Genomic DNA, 20,181 nt, shown 5'->3' on the forward strand with positions numbered 1-20,181 from the left:
CAAAAATATCCTTTAAGAGTAAAGGCAAACAGACATTTTCTGAGCAGTACAATAATAAGAGACTTTGTCACCAGAAAATCTTCACTACAACTAAATATTAAGAGAAGTTCTTAGCCCTTCCCCTTTCACGAAGATGGTGCCAAAGGTGAAGGAAGCCCCTGCCCCTCCCAAAGCCAAAGCCAAAGCCAAGGCTTTGAAAGCTAAGAAAGCGGTGCTGAAAGGCATGCACAGTCACAAAAAAAAGAAGATCCGTATATCACCTACATTCCGACGACCCAAGACCCTGCGTCTCCGAAGGGAGCCCAAATATCCTTCAAAGAGCACCCCCAGGAGAAACAAGCTTGATCACTAGGCCATCATCAAGTTCCCCCTGACTACTGAGTCAGCCATGAAGAAAACAGAAAACAACACACTTGTGTTCATTGTGGATGTCAAGGCCAATAAGCACCAGATCAAACAGGCTGTGAAGCAGCTCTATGACACTGATGTGGCTAAGGTCAACACCTTGATCAGGCCTGATGGAGAGAAGAAAGCATATGTTCAACTGGCTCCTGACTATGATGCTTTGGATGTTGCCAACAAAATTGGGATCATCTAAACGGAGTCCAACCGGCTATAAATCTAAATTTTTTCACCATAAATAAATAAATAAATAAATAAATAAATAAATAAATAAATAAATAAATAAATAAAATAAAAGAAGTTCTTAGACTATCAGTTGATTATCTTTGGAAAAAATGGAAGCTCATTGGAAATGGTCAAGTACCCAACATTTATTTTTCTTTTAATTTGTTAAGTTCCTAGGACAGTTTAAAGCAACATCTGTAACATTCTCTTGTGCAGTTTACAACAGATAGAACTCTAGCATGAAGGGTAGCAGTGGAAAAATGGACCTATAAGGTTATGAGGGTTCTAGATTTCATATGAAGTGTTAGAATATTAATTCCAAATACACTGTAATAAGTTAAGGCTGTATATAATTTATATAGCATAAACCTAAAAATAAGAGAAATATAGCTTTAAAAAGCTAAAAGAGATTAATATGAAATTCCAAAAAACTTCAAAAATTCAAAAGGAGGTGGGGGAAGAACTAAAAGAGGGGAAAATGAAAAAATAGTTGACCCAAATCCAAAAATCAAAGTAAATACTCCCAAAAACCTAAATTGCCAAATTAAAAAAAAAAAAAAAAAAAAGCCTCAACTATATTCTGTTTACAAAAGATACACTGTTACCAATGGAGACCAAAGGTAAATGCTTATGAAAAGACAGTGCAAATAGTAAGCATAGAAAGGCTGGAGTGACTATATTAACATGAACTTAAAGTTCAAGGAAAGACCAATGTAATCAGAGATAAAGAACAACATTTTACAATGTCAAAAACTCATCAGAAAGACCAATTTTAAACGTATACATGCCCAATAATGAAGCCTCAAACTATAGAAGGCAAAAATGGGCAGAATTAAATGAAAAAATACTAATTCCACCAATATAAATATTAACAATCCTCTTAGCAATGATAGGATCAGACATATAAAAATCAGGCCCAAAATAAATATCTAAATTATCAACCTGCTAAACCTAATGGGTATATAAAGAACCGAAGAGTCAGCAACTGCCAAATACACAATCTTTTCAAGTTTACATGGTATACTCACCAAAATACATCATGTGCTGAGCCATAAAACTCAAAATTTCAATAAACTAACAAGGACTGAAATCATATAGAATATGTTCTTTGACCACAGTGAAATTAAATTAGAAATTAGTAACAATAGCTAAGAAAATCCCAACTGTTTTGGAAATTGGACAACACACTATAAAGTAATCCATGGGTCAAAAAAGAAATTAGAAAATATTTTAAAAATTGAACCATAATAAAACAGTGATAAACTTTGAGCTGTAACAAAAGCAGTGCTTAAAGGACAGTTTACAGTGTTAAATGACTCTGTTTGAAAAACCAAAAGGTGTTTAAAAAAAAAAAAAAAAAAAAAGACCTAAAATTCCAATTTAAGAATTGAAAGACCAAAATTAACCTAAAACATAAGGAAAGAAATTATAAAGAACTTAAATCTTGAAATAGAAAGTGGAGTAAATTAATGAGGCCAAGTTCAAGTTTTAAAAACTCGATCATCACCAATTTACTTTGCCATTCATTCTCTCTCATTCTCTGTCACTCTGATTTATCCATTTAACGGATTTTTTCCCCAAAAAAGCTAGCATTTTGTTTTACTGTTTTATGTTCTATGTTTTTCTTTTAGCCTACAGATATTAAAAGAATAAAATATTAAACACTTTTATGCCAACAAATTTGACAATTTAGATGAAAAGGACAAATTTCTTGAAAAAAAAAATCCACTTACAAAAATTGATACGAAACAGAAAATCTGAGAAGAAAAAAATGAAACCTCCCCCCTAAACCCTACCCACAAAACCCAAAGACCTGTAGCTATTAAAGAAACTGATGCCCACACAGAGTGCTCCAGGTGCAGATGGCATTCTGGGTGTATTTTACCAAAATAGAAAGGAATACCACCGATATACTCTTTTCAAAAGTAAAGGACAAGAGAATGTTTCCAAACTGGTTTTATAAAGCCAATACCTTAAAACCACAAAGTGATAAGAAATAAGGGAAAAAGAAAAAGTAGAACAAGGTAAAGGAAAATCAGGAGTTTGGCAGGCAAGGTGGGCTGCATCTTAAAATACGGCAGTCTCCTCTTTCAGCAAATGACTTCTGAGGAAAGACAAAGCAGGTGAAGGCCCTTGGAGTCCTAGGTCTGCGCAACACCAGTGCAAAGCCCTAAAGCAGGAATGTACTAAGAAACACCAAGGAGGCAAGTGTGGGATCCTGCAGACCCAAGCCTTGTAAGTTTATCAACACAATGGAACTGACCAACTTCTTAACACTGATGTTAATCAGATAGAACAAGGACCCTGGATTTAGCAAATTGGACATCACTGGTGACCTTGAAGAGAGCAGTTTTGTGGAACTTGTAGGGCTGGACAAAGTTTTAGAGAATGGGACAACTGGATCCAGGGAATATAGACACCTTGTGATGGTTTGGGCTTCAAAAGGAAAGAAAAAGTGTGGCAGAACATGGAGAGCAAAGTGGGGTCAAGGGTTTGTTTGTGGTTAAGACAGGAGAATAGCATGTTTACATGCTGAAGAATAGGATCCAGGAGAGAGAGAAGTAGACACCATTTAAGAAAGGAGGAGTACTGCTCAAGGAAAGCCCTCGGTCCAAGGTCAGGTACATCACACACGTAAGTGTTGCTCTTACCACGAATGCCTGTTCCAAAAGAATTCTGAAGTCTTCTAAAATCAGCTACTGCCATCAATAGTTTATGAAATACTGCATGAGGAAAATATGTTTGCTATTTCATTGAATAAGTGATTAATCTAAATAATTAGTAGAACATTTGTGAAAAAGTTAGACCAAACTCTTGAAACCTGTCCAAGGAGCCTCTGATTTCTTTGATGATCCAATTAAGGGCTCCAAGAGCTTCTTTCTCCCTTTGTTTCTTTTCTTCTTCATTGCTTTGTGCCTTATGGATGATGATTTGCTCTCTTTGGGGCACTTGATGAAAAATTTATTTTTCTTGATTCAAGTTCAATTTCATATAACAGCTTTATGTGCTCACACAATTTCATTTTTCAAAGTTTTAAAAAATGGAGTCTATGGGAAATGCTCCTCGTAAGAATGCACGCATGGGATTTTTATTTTCCTTAGGCTGTTGCCATAGACTTTTGGCAGCAAAACTACACAGATACTGAACTAATTAAAGATTTAAAACACATTGTTAGGCATTTAGACCCACACTCTGAAGGTTAATTTAAAAGAAATAATTAGAAAAAGCAAAGTCTATGCCATAGAGAATTTTGTGGTAAGAGTCAAGAATCACAAAATGTTTTTTATTAGTTTAATTACTTTGCTCCCCTAACCAGAAGATATTAACAACACATTAGATTTACTGCCAACTTATATAATATGCACAAGTCAGATCCAACTCTCAATGAGATCTGATTAGTAAGGTGGGAGAGTAAGAACCCATGAGGTTCTAGTTTTCATTACCCCAATGGAGGAATGATGGATAGAAAACTCAAGTCATGATTCCAGATCCTACAAAATACACCAAAACATGAAGTGGTCCACTAAAGACTGAGCTAAAATAGAGTACAGAGGTCAATAACCTACTTTGGATAACTAGCCTGTTTTGGCTTATCAAACAAATCTTATAAGCAGTTGAGATTGTTCTTATAATAATAATGACATGATAATTATCTCCACATACTGGATGCAAAAGAGGCATAAGATCTATTTGTTCTGGGTTCTTCCAGAGGGCAGACTAGAAAGACTGGAGAAAGGTTAAAAGTACATTCTGGGTCAACATAAAAGAGAACTTTTTGATAATCAGAGAGGGGAAACACAGAACCATGTGATAATTTTCCATTTGAATTACTCAGATTAAAAAAAAAAAAAAAGCTTAGCAGAAGCTATTGTTTTGAATTGAAAATACAAACTTTAAAAATGAACTCAAAAAAATATTCATATATAAAACTTTGTGTCAAACTTGAAACTAGCTAACTTAACAGCCATGAGACTACAGGTAACTTATTTTATCTCTTGGAGCTTTAGTTTGCTCATCTGTAATAAGGGTATCTTTCCTTCAAGGTAATTTGGAGGGGGGGGTGGTGGAAAAATCAATGTAATAAAGCACCAGGGTTCCGTAAGTGCTCATTTGCATGATGATTAAAAAAATTTTTTTAATTTAAAAAAATTATGAAAGGCTTCCAAGCTTTGTGCACAGCTTGATAAATGAAGCAATGACATCGGTCTGGGAAAACAAAACAAGTTTCACATTTGAATACAGTTGAAGAAGAACTTGTCTCTGTTACTTCAAGAAAAGCAACAAAACCGATATCCCTGGATCAGTTTCTTTAAAAGGTTATCAAGTGGCCTCTGGTCTCCCAAAAAGTTTCCCCAAACATGCTTTGTGTAGAAATCTTCCCTACATTAAAAGAAAAAGCGCCTCTTAAATTTCATGACCCTAAAGGCACTTCTCAGTTTGCTGGAATATAAATAAGACAGGAATCATTACGATAAGACTCGATACAGTAAACCACATCATATTCACTGTAATTTAGGGTCATTAGTTTTTAAAAATATCTAAAGCTAAGAAAAAAAGAATACATACATAAGTGCTTACATCCTTTAAATTTAACCTGCAGAAACCAATAAAACATTTTAAGATCTATACAGAGGAAATGCTCAACTTCAAGATTAAACCACAGTAATTTCTTATAAATAAATAACTATCCCATAAATAACTTCACTAATGACAGTTGCAAAGGTTTTTCCTCTTGTACAGCACTTCTGAAGCTTGGATCAAGTCAAGCTGTTTTTCATGAATAAAATAAAGGCAGCATCTCAGATTTTGAATTATTATGTGTTTTACTATAGTTATCTTTTTATTCTGGGGAAGCACTCTGCTACACTCTGGTTTTTAGCTTGGTTCTGTTTTTTACTTAAGTTTCCAGCCTCGCTTCAAATTACCAGTTGATAGTCACATGGTGTAATGAAGTTGGTGGATTAGTTGAAATTAAAACCCAGATTCCTCTTTACCACCCCTTCTTTTCAAGCACAGATCAATTATTTATGACCAAGTTCACCAACACTGTTTTAATTTAGGAAGCAGTCCATTTGAAGGCAGCTGTAAATAAAGTAAATAGAATCTGGCCTCAGAACTTCCTGATCCCACACAGCATTGAAAGAGGAAAGGAAAGAAGCAAAGGAAGGATACAAGGGGAGGAAAGAAAAATCAAAAAATAAAAGAAGCCAATATCCACTGAGCTGCTTCTATGCCAGAATCTTCCACATAAAGGATCTTATTTGTTCTCAATTAACAATTCTCACTTCATAAAGTAGATATTGTATTCACCTTATTGAAAACTTAGAAACTGAAGGTCAAAAAGGCCAACTTGCAGGGCACCTGGGTGGTTCAGTGGTTGAGCATCTGCCTTTGGCTCAGGACGTGATCCCAGGGTCCTGGGATTGAGTCCTGCATGGGCTCCCTGCAGGGAGCCTGCTTCTCCCTCTACCTCTCTCTGGGTCTCTCATGAATAAATAAATAAAATCTTAAAAAAAAAAAAAAAAGAAAAGAAAAGAAAGGCTAACTTGTTTACTGGGGGGTCACGAAATAAGGGAGAATTTGACCTGGGTTAGTCTAACTCCAAAGCCTGGACACTTCTTCTGATATTGGATGGAATAATTTCTAATCTTTTTAAAATTTGGATCTGTTTAGGAGTTTTCAAAAACAAAAAGGAATTAAATAATTATTTCCAAAGTATAACAAATAGTGAAAAACCATCCATGGAACCATTCTATCAACTGTCTATAAGAACTTCAAGTGTGAGGTTAAGACCTACATGAAATCATACACAGAACCGGGGAAAATCTCACAACGAGCAATGAAGCCATATCCAAAAGCAAGACAAAAGGCTGAGGACTGAATAATCTCTTACCTGCTGTACTTCACTTTCTCCATTTGAGATTTTCTCAGTGTAAACAAAGGAGTTGAATATTCGCTGGAACAAAAAGAAAATGAACAAACATTAGATTTTCTAAAGACCATCATTTTTTAATGAGTGTGTGTGCACGTGACTAATTTGTTTACAACACAAATAGAATCAGGCAGAAAAAATTTAATTAGAATACTGTTATTTTACACAGAGAAATCCACATATCAGCCAAAGTCAATCACACTTATATAAGCAATACCCAGGCACTTCTGTAGTGAAATAAACCAGATGTCCCACTATATTTTTCATTTTCAGAAATACATTTAATTATAGATTTCCGGAGCCCATGCCATTTTATCCAAGTGGTATAATCTGACAAAGTTGTGTTTCTCATTTAAATCCTGCACTCCCTGAATGCTGTAATTGTTTACAGACACTAGAATCTAATGTAATAAAGGTCTTTAAAAAGGATTCTTTCCATATTGTCTCATGTCCCTGGTCCCACCAGTACCTACCAAATATTATCTATCACCTTCATTACCCAAGCACTCCCTCGAGAGGGTAACATAATAGGGCTTGCCAAATATGTGCGGCCTTAAGATCCAGTTCTTACATGTCAGGAAATGGGACAGCCGTGCCAAGACATTAGTCCAAACTGTGACACACAAGCACACACATTCTTCCACTGCTCTCTGCCTAGCTAGTACCCACCCCCTCCGTATATTGCCTGCGTTTAAAACATCCCTGCAGACTTATGACTTTACCAAACCCCTCCCATTACCAAGCACTCCCAAGAGATTAATATATAACAAACTAAAGAAATTAGAATCCAAGATACATATCTGTTAGAGACACAAGAAAAGAGCACGGACCCCATCATTTATCCTAAAACTTTAAAGATACCACTGGAATTCTCCAGATGAGTAAGGAGTCAGACCTGGAGATGTCAGCCAAAACTTCCCTTTTCCCTTTCTATCCTACTGCCAAGGGCTTGTCGGCATCTGGGACAGCTTCCAGGACAGTCCAACACACCTGCATGGTTGTGGTGAGGAAGGCAAGTGCCAAGTTTACCAAGTGCTGTGCAAATGAGGAAAGATAAGGTGCTGGGGAAGGGGGGGGGTTGAGAGGGGATGGGGGGGCAGGTTTGTGACAGAATGGAATTTAATTACAGTCTGGAAAATTCTAAGTATGAATTATCATAATTTTACAATACACTACTCATTCATTCAACAGATGTTTATTTTCCCTTTCTTTCCTAAAAGTGACTCTGCTGAGGGGCGCCTGGGTGGTACACTAGGTTAATGGTCGACTCTTGGTTTCAGCTCAGGTAGTGATCTCCAGTCCAGTATCCCACTTGGTGCTCGGCGCAGAGCCTGCTTAAATTTCTCTCCCCCCCTCCCTGTGCCTCTCCCCTGAGGTTGAGCACATGTGTGTGCTCTCTCTCAAATAAGAAAATTAAAAAAAAAAAAAAAGACTGATAAGAAAGATACAGATTTTTAGTAATAGTGCTAACGATAATGATACTGGCTACTATGTAATAAATGCTTACTACAGGCAGACATTATTCTCAGCAGGTTACATCTATTTAATTATTTTAAAATGTTTCCTAAAACACCTCCGTGACAGGCACTATTATCTCCATTATACAGAAGAAAAAACAAGCAGATTTGTTGGGTATCTAATGCCATGCACATATTGCACCTTTGTGTGCATATCCTATTCCATCATTATCCTATTCCATTATTATAAGGAAATCACTATTGCTCCAAAGATGAAAAACTACTACCTTGGGAAATTAACGATCTTACCCAGGGTCACTTTGCAAGGCTGGAATTGGAACCCAGGCAGTGACTCCCAATCTGGTGTCCCTTACTGCATTATCTCATAAGAATATGCCACATGTCTGCCTTATACACGTAAAATAACAACAACAAAACCCATCTCTATTAGGAGCTAACAACAACAGCACCCACCTCTGTTAGGAGCTAACACCCAAACATAGTGCAGATCAACAGTCCTTTAAGTGTCTTTCCAAAATTCAAAAGCTCTAAAAAAATCAAAAGTTTCACATAACACATTTGTTAGCAAAATAGGACATGATCTGAATTTATTTGGCAGTAAATCCCAACTCCAACTGATGTGTACTTATAACCTTTATTAAACCACTTAATGTGAATGTTCTGTAATTCTGATGCAGATATATTAATGAGTCTGATTACTGGGATCTGTTCGAGATCTCACCAGCAGTATTTTATCATTAAGGGGCATCAGGATTCAGAGTCCCAAGACATTTTGATATAAAGAGATTAGGGACCTGTAGACCTACAGCTTTAAGGTCCCAGTTTTCTGGTGAACACCTTAGTTTAGTAGATTATAACTTTTTTTTTTTTTTTTTTGAAGCTGGACCAGGTCACTGCCCTCTACTTCCCAGACCATATTCCATATTTTTATTCAATTTGATTTTCAAAACCTGCTCAGTACCATGAGAATACAAACTAAAAATTAATGTCATTTACGTAGGGTCTCCAGACCTTGAGGAATGTGATCAGTTTCTTATTTCTGACAAGGATCTTCCAGTTGATACATTGTCTGGCCTATCCTGGAAGATGCCTTATGGAACAATGCATGGAACAGCCCTGGGAAGCACACCAGATCCACCTTATTCAAGTTAACACCCACCAAGGGCCAAACTTATGAATATCACATCTTTTGTTGGTGTTGTTGTTAAAATAAAAGGGAATTCCTCACTAGTAATAAGGAATGTGTGTTGTTCACAAGGCTGTGTTTCAGTCCTTGTTTTATTCATTTATTTTTAACAATTATTAGTAATGATTGCTAATACTTCCATGCAGATCCTTTTATGGCCTATAAGCATTTTTCTATTGTCTGCTTTTAATGATGGGGTAGATAAAAGAAAATTTAGAAAGAAGCTCTGGATATGAACAGTAGTTCATATCAAGACTTTGTAGACTACCCTACTTTATACAACCCTCTAGCCACTCTGCAAAGTGAAATCACCTGTGAGGGTCATATTTTAGGGCTATCACCAAAGCAAATGATTTTTGCTCCTCTCCTTCCCCACGCAGGGGAGGGCTGTTAGAGGTCAGTAGAATCTAGATTAGTAACTCACGACTCAACAGGTCAGCCAGTCATATCTGGAGCAAGGTTAAAAGTTCAGGCTCACGTATGCACACAAGACCTCCAGGTACAGAGAGTTTCCACTACACTCTAGGTCAATGGACAGTAACTGTCCAGCTTAAAATGCAGAGCCTGCTAAATCCAGCTCTCAAAGGCTTAGGCTTAGTACTTTTATAGTTTACAATTTCACATAAATGATCACATTCGATTCCCACAGCAACTCTATGGGGCAGGCAGGGCAAATGCCTGAAACCGATTTTACAGATTGCAAGCTACAGCTCAAGCATTAGAAAATGTGTCACAGGTTTAAAAAAAAAAAAAAAAAAAATATCATGTGAAGTCTGAACCCAGGTCTTGAGTAAAAACAAGCACTGATTTTAGCAAAGCTATTATATTTATTCACATCATCTGTTTGTTCAGGATAACCTAAGAACCCTAACACCTACATATAGGGAAGGAAAAAAGGCATATTGGGGATTTTTTCTACCATTTTAAGCAAGATATAATATGCTGGCATAACAATATATGTATCTGATTCACTATGTATATAAGCAATGTCTGGAGTGATTAAGAGTCTCAGACAAAGGTCTTATTTTTTATTACTTTCTCCTGCTATGTGAAGCTGTGAAAGGAACAGGGTTTTTGGGGTGGGCTGGAAGGCGGGGGTCGGAGTGGGAGAAATTAATTTGAGAGCAAGGCATTCCAAATGATATACCCAGCAGACCTCAGTGTAAAGAGTTTCTTGGTTGTTAGAGGGACTTGAAAAATGAAAATGAAAAAGCTGTCCTAAAACAGGAGCAATCCCAAAAGGTCAGAGTGCCCAATCCTCTTGGATGATTTGCTCACAGTGACAGGGTTAGGGTATGGCTATGTGGGGCGGGCATTCTACCCTCTGTTTCCAAGCTGTCAGTTTCCACAATCCCAATTCCCTGGAGAACAAAAGGAATTCCAGAAATTTGAACTCTTAATATTTGAGCACAACCTGAAGGGAGTCTGAAGGAACTCTCCACGGTGTATGAATCCCTGGAAGTAAAGGCAAAAATACTGCCCAACCCTGCCCACTAGTCTTTCTCATTCTCAAATACTGTAAGTAAAAATGTGTTTTTTTGAATGAAAAGATCATTAAAATGGGTGGAGTGTTTAAAAGTTCTTTTAAGTAAACATATTTCACTGGATTCTCTTTATCAATTAGATTTACTTCCACAATCAAAGAAAACAAAGTATCTTATTTTTATGCTCAGAGAACAGAATACCCTGGACAAAAATGACCTTTCTCTCATTGATACATACAGTTTAGACAACTAGCAGTATCTTCTAAACTTAGCTATATGCATATCAAATTACCCAGCATTTCCCATCTTTGGTATACACTGAGCAGAAATGTGTCCATATATTTATTAAAAGAGAAGCATAAGAATCTTCACTGCAGCACTATTCACAAGAGCCCCAACCTGGAAAATACCCAAATACCTATCAGCAATACAACAAATTGTGGTGAAGTCACACTATGAAAGATTCAGGGACAGGAACAAACAAACATCATGCATCAACATGATGATACTCACAAACCATATTGAGTGAAAGCAAACACTAAAATGCATAGTGTATAATTCCACTTATAGCATTTTCAAAACCAGGCAAAACTAATCTATCTTGTCAGAAGTCAGGAGAGTGGTTACCCTTCATGAGAGAAGGAACAGAACAGGGCATGAGGCAGCTTCTAGGACAGTGCAACCTTCTATTGCTTGATCTGGGTGCCAGTTAGAAGGATGTTTACATTTATGAGCATTCATCAGACACCTCTGAACTGTGTACTTTTCTGTGTATATGTTAAACTTCAACAAGTTTACTTTTATTTTTTTAAAGATTTTATTTATTCATGAGAGACAGACACACACACAGAGAGAAAGAGAGAGAGAGAGAGGCAGACACAGGCAAAGGGAGAAGCAGGCTCCATACAGGGCCTGATGTGGGACTCAATCCCGGGTCTCCAGGATCACGCCCTGCGCCCAAGACAGGCACTAAAACCGCTGAGCCACCCAGGGATCCCAACAAATTTACTTTTAAACATACATTCTAGGCAGGCTCTTTAAAATATACCCTAGTCAAATGCTTCCCATACTTTTCAAAATTATTTATGTATAAAAAGGGAAAAGAATTAACTGGATTATTATAAATTTTAAAAAAGCTACACCTAATCTGTAATCCAGATGAAACTGGGACTATACCAACTAGAGAGTCACCTAGCAATTCACAGATAAGATCTCCCAAGCCTTCCCTGAGGCTACATATTAATTGCTCCCTCATATTCTAAGTGTGTAACATTACTCAGTTCTTGAGCTTCCCAGCCTAGTGGCACTGTACTAACTTGAATTTTCAGAGGAGGGGGGAAAAAAGTGTCTTTATCTGAGTTCCATCCAGCCTGGATGCTTCCAACACAATTTAATTCAATCTCTTCTTTGCATATTGTTCTTTTATTTTCCTAATCACTGCCTTCCTCCTCTTCCTCCCCCAAAGAGGAGGTTCAACTCATGAAGATAAAAATTAAAGAATCATGCAACAATTGAATACAATCCCCCCCACCTCTACTGCAAGAGAAGGAAAAATAACATCCCACTGTGTGCGCACTGCACATATACACATGTGCATACATGGCGTGTAGCCTATCTCTTCCCACCTCTTAAGGGCTGCACCTTAGTCCTTCTCTGTCCCTACTCCACTCATTCCTCCCTACCTGCCATCGCCTTCTCTCCCAAATGTATTTAATTGAGCCTACTTAACAGATGGCAAGAGAATCCCACTTTGCTGGAACAGGAACAATTACATGAGTGTTTAATAAGATGGTCGCAGTACAGACAGTTGGTTCCACCTTCACGCCTCCAGCAGCTCTGCCAAATCTTAACTAGATATTTAAATGAATGGTATAGCACAACAGCACAGTGAAGAAATAAATACCTCTACAAGCCTAGTGCAATTCTGTTGGTCTCCCTCCCTGTTCTTTGCTAAGAAAATACAGGCCTGAATTTTTATTCAAAGGCTTACTCTCTTGATGTTTACAGGTCTCTGTTGCAAGCCAATTTGGCTGACAGCTCACTAATAGCTTCATTCAGCTCTGGATCTCTTCCTAGGATTCTAGGAATTGTGGCCAAAAGGGAGGAAAATATAGATCATCACCGTTATCTCAAAAAGTTGACCAACATTAGCCGTGAGAAGAGGAAAGTGCTGTCGTTACAACAACCTCCAACAATCTCTGGGCAGGGCATTAGTGGCAACTTAAGTGTTTTAGAAAAGAAAACATATGCATGACTTTATTTTCCCCTAAGCATACCTCACACATAATCTTTTACTAGGCTTTTAAGGGATCCCTCCTGCCCATATTAGACTTCGTCTGATCTTCACCACCCTATTTAGCCTCACACTGTTAAACATATGGAAGGTGCAGAAAAATGGCCTTCTCTGTGGAGGCTCATTGTTCTGCATTCTAAGGTCACAAATCTGTTGCTACAAATCTTGGTCATTTTCTCAAATCTCTGGATACAGGTGGGCTCAAGAAAATAGTTTACCAAGAGTATTGAGAAGGTTTCCACTAAAAAGCAAAATAAAAAATAACCTAAATATCCAGCAACAAAGCACTGATTACTTTTCATCCAAAAAATATATTGTGTGCTGAGTACAAATAGGTTTACAATGATTCCTGTTATTAATACTTTTAAAGTAACATCTATATATACGAGTATTGTTCCAATTACATATGTGTGTCGGGGGGGGGGGGGGGGGCGTACATTACACATAATGTTACCATGTATACTATCAAAGGTCCAGAATGGATTCAGGTGCTTTACAGCATATTATTTAAAACTCACACCAAGCCTTCATAGTAGTTAGTATGTATTCATTTACAGACAAGTTACTTATCACATCAGTTTAAGTGGCCAAGCCTAGATAGAAAATTTGCCTTACCCTAAAGTTTATGTATCATCCTCTAAGCAAATACCATTTTAATAGAGAAAACTTATACAAAATCTAGAAAGTACCCAAAATAGCAACAGGGCTTCCCTGTGAATAGTGAATCTAGGATATACTTTCTTTCTTCCCCATTCCACTCCCATCTTAAAATGGAACATCTACTTCCTTGATAATGGATAATGACAAACACTTTTCAGTTACCACACTCAGGAGAAGGGGCGTATGCTCAGTTATAACTCTACAGAAGACTAGATCACCACCTTGAGAGCTTTCAGAGGGAAAGATAAATGCAAGGACTTATGCTTGATGCTCGCTATAAAAATTAGATTTTAAATACCATACAGACTTGGAAGAAACACGGCTATTCCCATTTCATGACAAAAGGCAATGCTAAGAAACTGAAAATCATGGCAGAGGAAGAGGCCTACTTTGGGAATTTCAAACAAAACTCATCAGTACACAACAGATGACCTTATGGCAAGTGGTTTCCAAGGTACACATGTCCTGACCCAAAAGACTCATTTTAAGGTTGTATATATTAAAAAAATCATAATAGCTATTGTTTATAAAGCGCTTACTATCTGTCTGGCACCAGGTACTTCACATATATTAACTCAACTTCATAAACAATGAAGAGGAATTTATATAGACTGTTCCAAAAACATTATGAATGTGCTTCATCCACGAAGATAGTTACTCAAACAGTCTTGTTATTCTCTATTATTACTCTCTTATTGTTAGTCTATGTTTTTAAGATTTTATTTGAGAGAAAGAGAGAGAGATCGATCCTGGGACTCCAGGATCATGACCTAAGCCAAGGGCAGACACTTAACCGAATGAGCCACTCAGGCACCCCTATTGTTAGTATATTAAGAGTATTTTGTGAGTGAAAACTAATTCTATGACAACTGGAGGTGTGGAGAGAGCAAAAATACTTGTACAAAACTTAAAAAAAAAAAATGAGCTGGGACTCAAGATTTTACTTATTCATGAAAGACACAGAGACAGGCAGAGACATAGGCAGAAGGAGAAGCAGGTTCCCCATGGGGAGCCCGATGTGGGACTCAATCCCAGGACCCCAGGATCACGACCTGAGCCAAAGGTAGACACTCAACCACTGAGCCACCCAGGCGTCCCCCTCAGCTCATTCTTAATAGTTTTCCACTAATGATAATCTTTTCCTTCTCTGGACTTCTGAAGCAAAGACTCTATGAAACAATTTTTAAAATACATTCACTGTAGAGAATTTGAAAATTCGTAAAGGAAGAAGGGGAAAAATCTTTTGTCTGACTACACAGTAAAGACCAACTACTATTCATGTTTATTTTATTCTCTTCTACCCTTTTTGGCTTCTAGGCTCTAACTTTGTGGTAAATTTTTGATAATTGGTCCATGCCAGTTTCTTAGCACAGGTGCATGGTAGCTAGTGGGTATAAATAAATATTTGCATATCCATTAATCTAGGCATTAAATCATTCAGATCAGTATTTTGCTTGGTGACTCAACCAGCTAACAAAAAAGGAGGAAGGTGTCCTTTCTCTTGAAGATAAAAAATATTCCCCCTTCTCTCAGTTTATTAACAAAGCTTCCCCATCCCTGTTTTTTCCTTCCCTGTCTTCATTGGGCTCTAAGTAGGCACACATACACACATACAGACACACACAATGACCTGCATACTTCAAGTTTGTAAAAGAAGTCAAATTATGAATTCCTTAGTCTGATGTCATTTAACTTAACACCCTTCAAACCAACATGAGCTCTGAACAGTAAAAAAGCATGTGGGAGAGTCACAAGTCAGTGGCAAGTGTCATCTTTACAAAGAGCTGCCTGTTTTTTTTTTTTTGTTTTTTTTTTTTTTTTAAGAGCTGCCTGTTTTGGTCCACTCTGTCTCTCAAAAGAAATTACAGAGAAAAAGGAAAAGTCTGTAGTCTGATTTAGCAGGGAAAATCTAAAGCAATAATCTCAGCAAGCAAAATTCCTCTTCTTGATCACTTGGTTTCCTGTTGCAGCATTCAAAACCAGAAGAGCGGGTGAGTAAATATGAGCCCAGAGAACAAAGACAGGCAAAACAAGACGGAAATGCTTCCCCTAAATGCAATAAAACTTCTGAAGGGTTACTGGATTTTTGTTGTTGTTGTTGTTCTTGTTGTTGTTTTGGCTTTCAAAGAGAGTAAGAGGGGAAAAAGGCAAGTAAATCAGTTCCACATGTTGGAAAGATTCAGCCTTTAGCCAATGTAACTTGATTAAAAGTAATATTCATGACAATGCACATGGCAACCTCTCAGAAATGGAAAGCTGAGTTGCCCAAACGCTTTGCAGATGGTGCCAAATTTCCACTCCCCTACTTCCACTCTCCTAACTTTTAATTCCTTCACTCCCCACCCCCTTGATCTCCATTAAGGCTTTTTTGTTTCACCTTGAAAGAAAAAGGTGGGGGTTATTCAATGGCTGTGCGTTTATTCTGGGAGCAGACGACAGTTTAAGGGTATAAGCCCTCAATATTCAAGTGTTCTGTGTGTGCACAAACCCATTCAAAGTGCTCAGGTCTTTAGGAATCTATCCATTAAAGACAAAGGGAACTAGAAACCCTACAATGCTTAACCTTCCAGGCCTAAGCAACGACGTTTCATTAATAACTCAGGCAATCAATCATGTCCTTTCTGAATGAGTCAAAAACCATGTAAAATATGGCCCCATATTCAAGGAGATCATGATCTAGTTGGAAGGAGAGAAGTTAAAAACAATAAAAGAGTAGTCAACAATGCAGCACAGACTTGGTTTGAATTTAGTATGTTTGGCACAGGCCCAAGATGCTGGGATGGGGGGGTGAGGGGAAAGAAACTCCAAAGAGATGGGACTGGAGCTTGAGACATTGAGTTGAGAGCATTTGAGTGTTCACAGATAGGGTATGGCACATAGTACTAAGTATTTGGGCCAGGCATTGCTCTATATGCTGGAGATAGAAAAATGAGCATAAGAGACAAAACCCCTGTGCAAGTGGACTTTGGGCTTAAGAAAAATCTCCTGGAGGGCTTACTATGCACAGGCCCCATATACTTGGAAAAGGGGGTGTTCTAAGATAAAGACCTTGCCTCTTTCCTGGAAAAGCTCATATTCTAAAGAGGGCCTCTGAAATCGGTAAGTAGGATACAAAGATAATTTCATCAGGGAAACTTTTGCAAACGAGGCTGAACTGAATGGAACAGAAATGATAGAGCTAGACTGCGGAGATTTTTCAAGCCAGTTAAGAGAAGTTGGATTTTATATGTATGGTAGGCACTTAATATTTTTTGAATGAGTAAATGAATAAATGTATATTTGCCAAGAAATAAAGAGCTGTTAAAAGGATTTTTAGCTGGAAAGTGACATGATGAAATCGGTGATTTAAGAATGTTTATATTCCACATGCTCAGAACCAGGCACCCACTTTACTGACTTCTCACAAAGAAAAAAAAAAATGTAGGCCATTTAGAAACCAGTTCCCATCCCAAGGGTCTGTGACAGTTCTAAGAGCCAAATGAACTGGATCATCTAGCATGACACTCAAAGGACCCTGAACTGAAGTTTCCCATGTGTCTTATCTCCTCCGTAGAGTTAGGAAATCCTCCTAGGGACTGTTTTATTCAACTGTGCAAATCCCAATAGCAGTTACACAGAGCAATATTATGGAATGAGACCGAAAAATACTTGTGCAAAAAAAAATTAAAAATAACTTAATGAAAAACAACTGTTGGGGTTTAAAGCACAGTCACAGCGCTGCATTCAGAGATGAAGACTGGTTTCTCGACATTTCAAAATATGCTACTGTAGGGGCTGTTGTGCCTGTTTTTCACATAAAATGTTCATTTGTACCACATCCAAGTAGAGAGAATTTTCATACATGTAATTCTGGTACAGTCTTTTACTTAAAAAGATGCGTTTTTAGTACAATCATTTAAGCACAGGAACTATACATCAAAGTATCAGAAAACCTGAATAATGATGGCAAACTGCAGCTCTGTATAAACTAATTGTATGGCCTAGTGGGGTCATCAAGCCTCCCCAGGCCTAGTGCCCCTCACCTAGAGAATGAAAAACAGATGACAGAAAATTCAGTGATCCTAAAATTTCCATTCTACTCTTATACTAGAATTTTATTGAAATACCAATTTGAGGAGCCACTAATGTTAGGTATTTCTGCCATATGGATAGGTGTTTCAAGAAAATTACATTTGCTGATTAAATCTGACTTTAATTATTTAAAAAAAAAATTACAAACCTATCTCTGAAACTTGCTACAGGAGGAGTGGCCAAGGAGTCAAAGGATTTTAAGATGAAAATTTAAAGAGAGAAAACCAATCTTGAGAGTTGTGAGTTTAAATGTGGATGTTTTAAGACATGAATCAAAGCAGTTAGCTTTTTCAGAATAAATGGGATGCTAATATGATTACATAAATGTCTCCCAGGTCCTCCTGCCTATATCATTCTTCAGGCTCTCCCAGCCAGGGTGCCTGTCACGCATATCGAATACCATGGTAACAATCCTAGCCTGTGATGGCTCCTGCACCACATGCCAGGATTCTCAATAATTATTAACTAACATTTTGATGAATGATGACTCTCTGGGCTCGGATTCACAATACAATTTTAATGAATAAATAAATGCTGGTTAGAAATGTTCTTCAAATTTTGGGGGTAAAAAAATTAGGAATGTGAAAGGGGAGCTAAAAAAAAATCCTATTACCAACTGGGGGGCCTTGGAGAGGTTAATTTGCCCCCATATTCTAAGTTATAAAGTGGAGCTGATCAAAACAGCTACCTTGTAGGGTTTTTGTGAGGTCCGATACATGTACAGCACTTATTCCTTGCATACAATAAGAGCTCGATAGTAACTTTTAAAAATCCTCCAAAAAGAACTATGCCCAGGAATAGCCATTTGAGATTACCCATGTCCTTATTCCAATGCCAGAAACTCTTCCACATCGGCTTTTCATAAGCCTTCTCTGAGGTAACATGATGGATTTAAAAACACTATATTTCCAGGAAATGGCTTCCACATTAGCTCTCAGGGTTTTTACAAGGTTGGCTCCCAGTCTCAACCTGCTGGTTTCCTCCAGTTGATTTAGAAATCCACATGCAAGTGGTGTCCCCTTCGGCAAATGACTTTTCCTCTTGATTGACAGTACCATCTCGTGGGAACTGACCCCAAATCTCTAGTTCACTCAAACCCAAGGCCTTGTACACATATTCCAAGGAGGCCAAAGGATCACACTGAAGTTGGAAAAAGCTGCACAGGTGCTGGCATCTCCCAATCTCGTACTGTAGTACTGCTCTACAGACAGGGTTCCTTCCGTCCAACAGGGCAATGCAAGCACTGGGAGAGCTAAGTAGTCCTAAAAATCCAACCCACACATACTAAGCAAAGAGAGGCTGCCAGAGAGGGGCAAATGCACTAACTGGCTCTCCCTTCAACAGAATCCATGGGCTCATCCAAGCCCTGCCTAGGAGGCAAAACAATTCAACCCCCTTTATTGCCATCACTGAATACTTACTTTCACATTGTAGGCAAGTTTGCTTATAAACACTTGTAGTTGGCGAGGGGGGGTGGGTGTCAGAGAGTGGGGACACTACTCTCCTGGAGAGGAACCGGGGAGCTAAGGTTGGGCTTTGGACTCCTCCAGACCTCAACTATCTCAGCTGTGTGACCAGTACAAGTTATTTAAACCTCTTGAATCTTTTTTCCTCATGGAAATTTAAGCAACATACCTCCAACCCTGCAGAGACAGGACAGAGTGATAATCAGCATCTACTAAGTTTGCTGTTAGAATTAAATGAGAGTGTCTGGCATATTATTTTTGCCCAACTAAGTATAGCAGGTAGGAAAATTGTTATCATCTTCCTTGAATATCCAGCATAATTGCCAATAGATGTCCAGTAAAGGCTTAATGAATAAAAGATTTGGTACAACTCACTTATTTGACAGAAGAGGAGACAGTCTCAAAGAAGGAACGTGATAGATTGGTCCTGTCCCTCGTTGGTGACCTAATACTGGCTTCTCTAGCTTTCAGCCTCCCTGTTACATTTTTAACATGCTGATTTCTCATGTAATTTTAAAAGTCTGGCTGTACTGCATACGTAACTAAATACTAAACCCTATTTATTTACCCCAAAATGCCAGTTGGAACGGGAAGGAAAAATATGTTATCTAAAACTACTGAACTAGGACAAAACCAGAACATCAAATTATTCTCCCCAAGCAAATATTTAATTTGGCTTGAGTTCCTGGAAGGGAACGTGGTATAGTGGAAAGACCATGGGTTCTTTGCAAGGATGCAAAGGATGTCAGACTCTGGCCGTCAGCTCTACTATGTATTGTGAGGTTGGAGGCAGGTTTCTTAAAATGTCTAGAGCCTCAATTTCCCCAGCTCTAAAAAAAAAAAAAAAAAAAAAAAGAGAGTATTATGCTATCTAACCTCGGGCAGGGAATGCTAATAGTTACAAGATTTCTTTTTGGGATGATGAAAACGTCCTAAAATTAGATAATGCTGTTGATTGCACGACTCTGGAAATACACTGAAAAC

At 37.9% G+C, this 20,181-nt stretch overlaps 1 protein-coding gene across 1 annotated transcript in view; it reads right to left on the bottom strand.

Annotated features, from left to right (window-relative positions):
• The window catches only part of CACHD1 (cache domain containing 1), a 202,074-nt gene that overhangs the window by 115,915 nt on the left and 65,978 nt on the right, over positions 1 to 20,181 (bottom strand). The window contains exon 2 of the mRNA XM_038538809.1: positions 6,521 to 6,583. Coding sequence (XP_038394737.1) covers positions 6,521 to 6,583 — 63 coding nt within the window. The remainder of the gene's footprint in view (positions 1 to 6,520; positions 6,584 to 20,181) is intronic.

Source organism: Canis lupus, chromosome 5 (genome assembly GCF_011100685.1).
Source record: "Canis lupus familiaris isolate Mischka breed German Shepherd chromosome 5, alternate assembly UU_Cfam_GSD_1.0, whole genome shotgun sequence".
In the NCBI taxonomy this organism is placed as follows: Eukaryota; Metazoa; Chordata; class Mammalia; order Carnivora; family Canidae; genus Canis; species Canis lupus.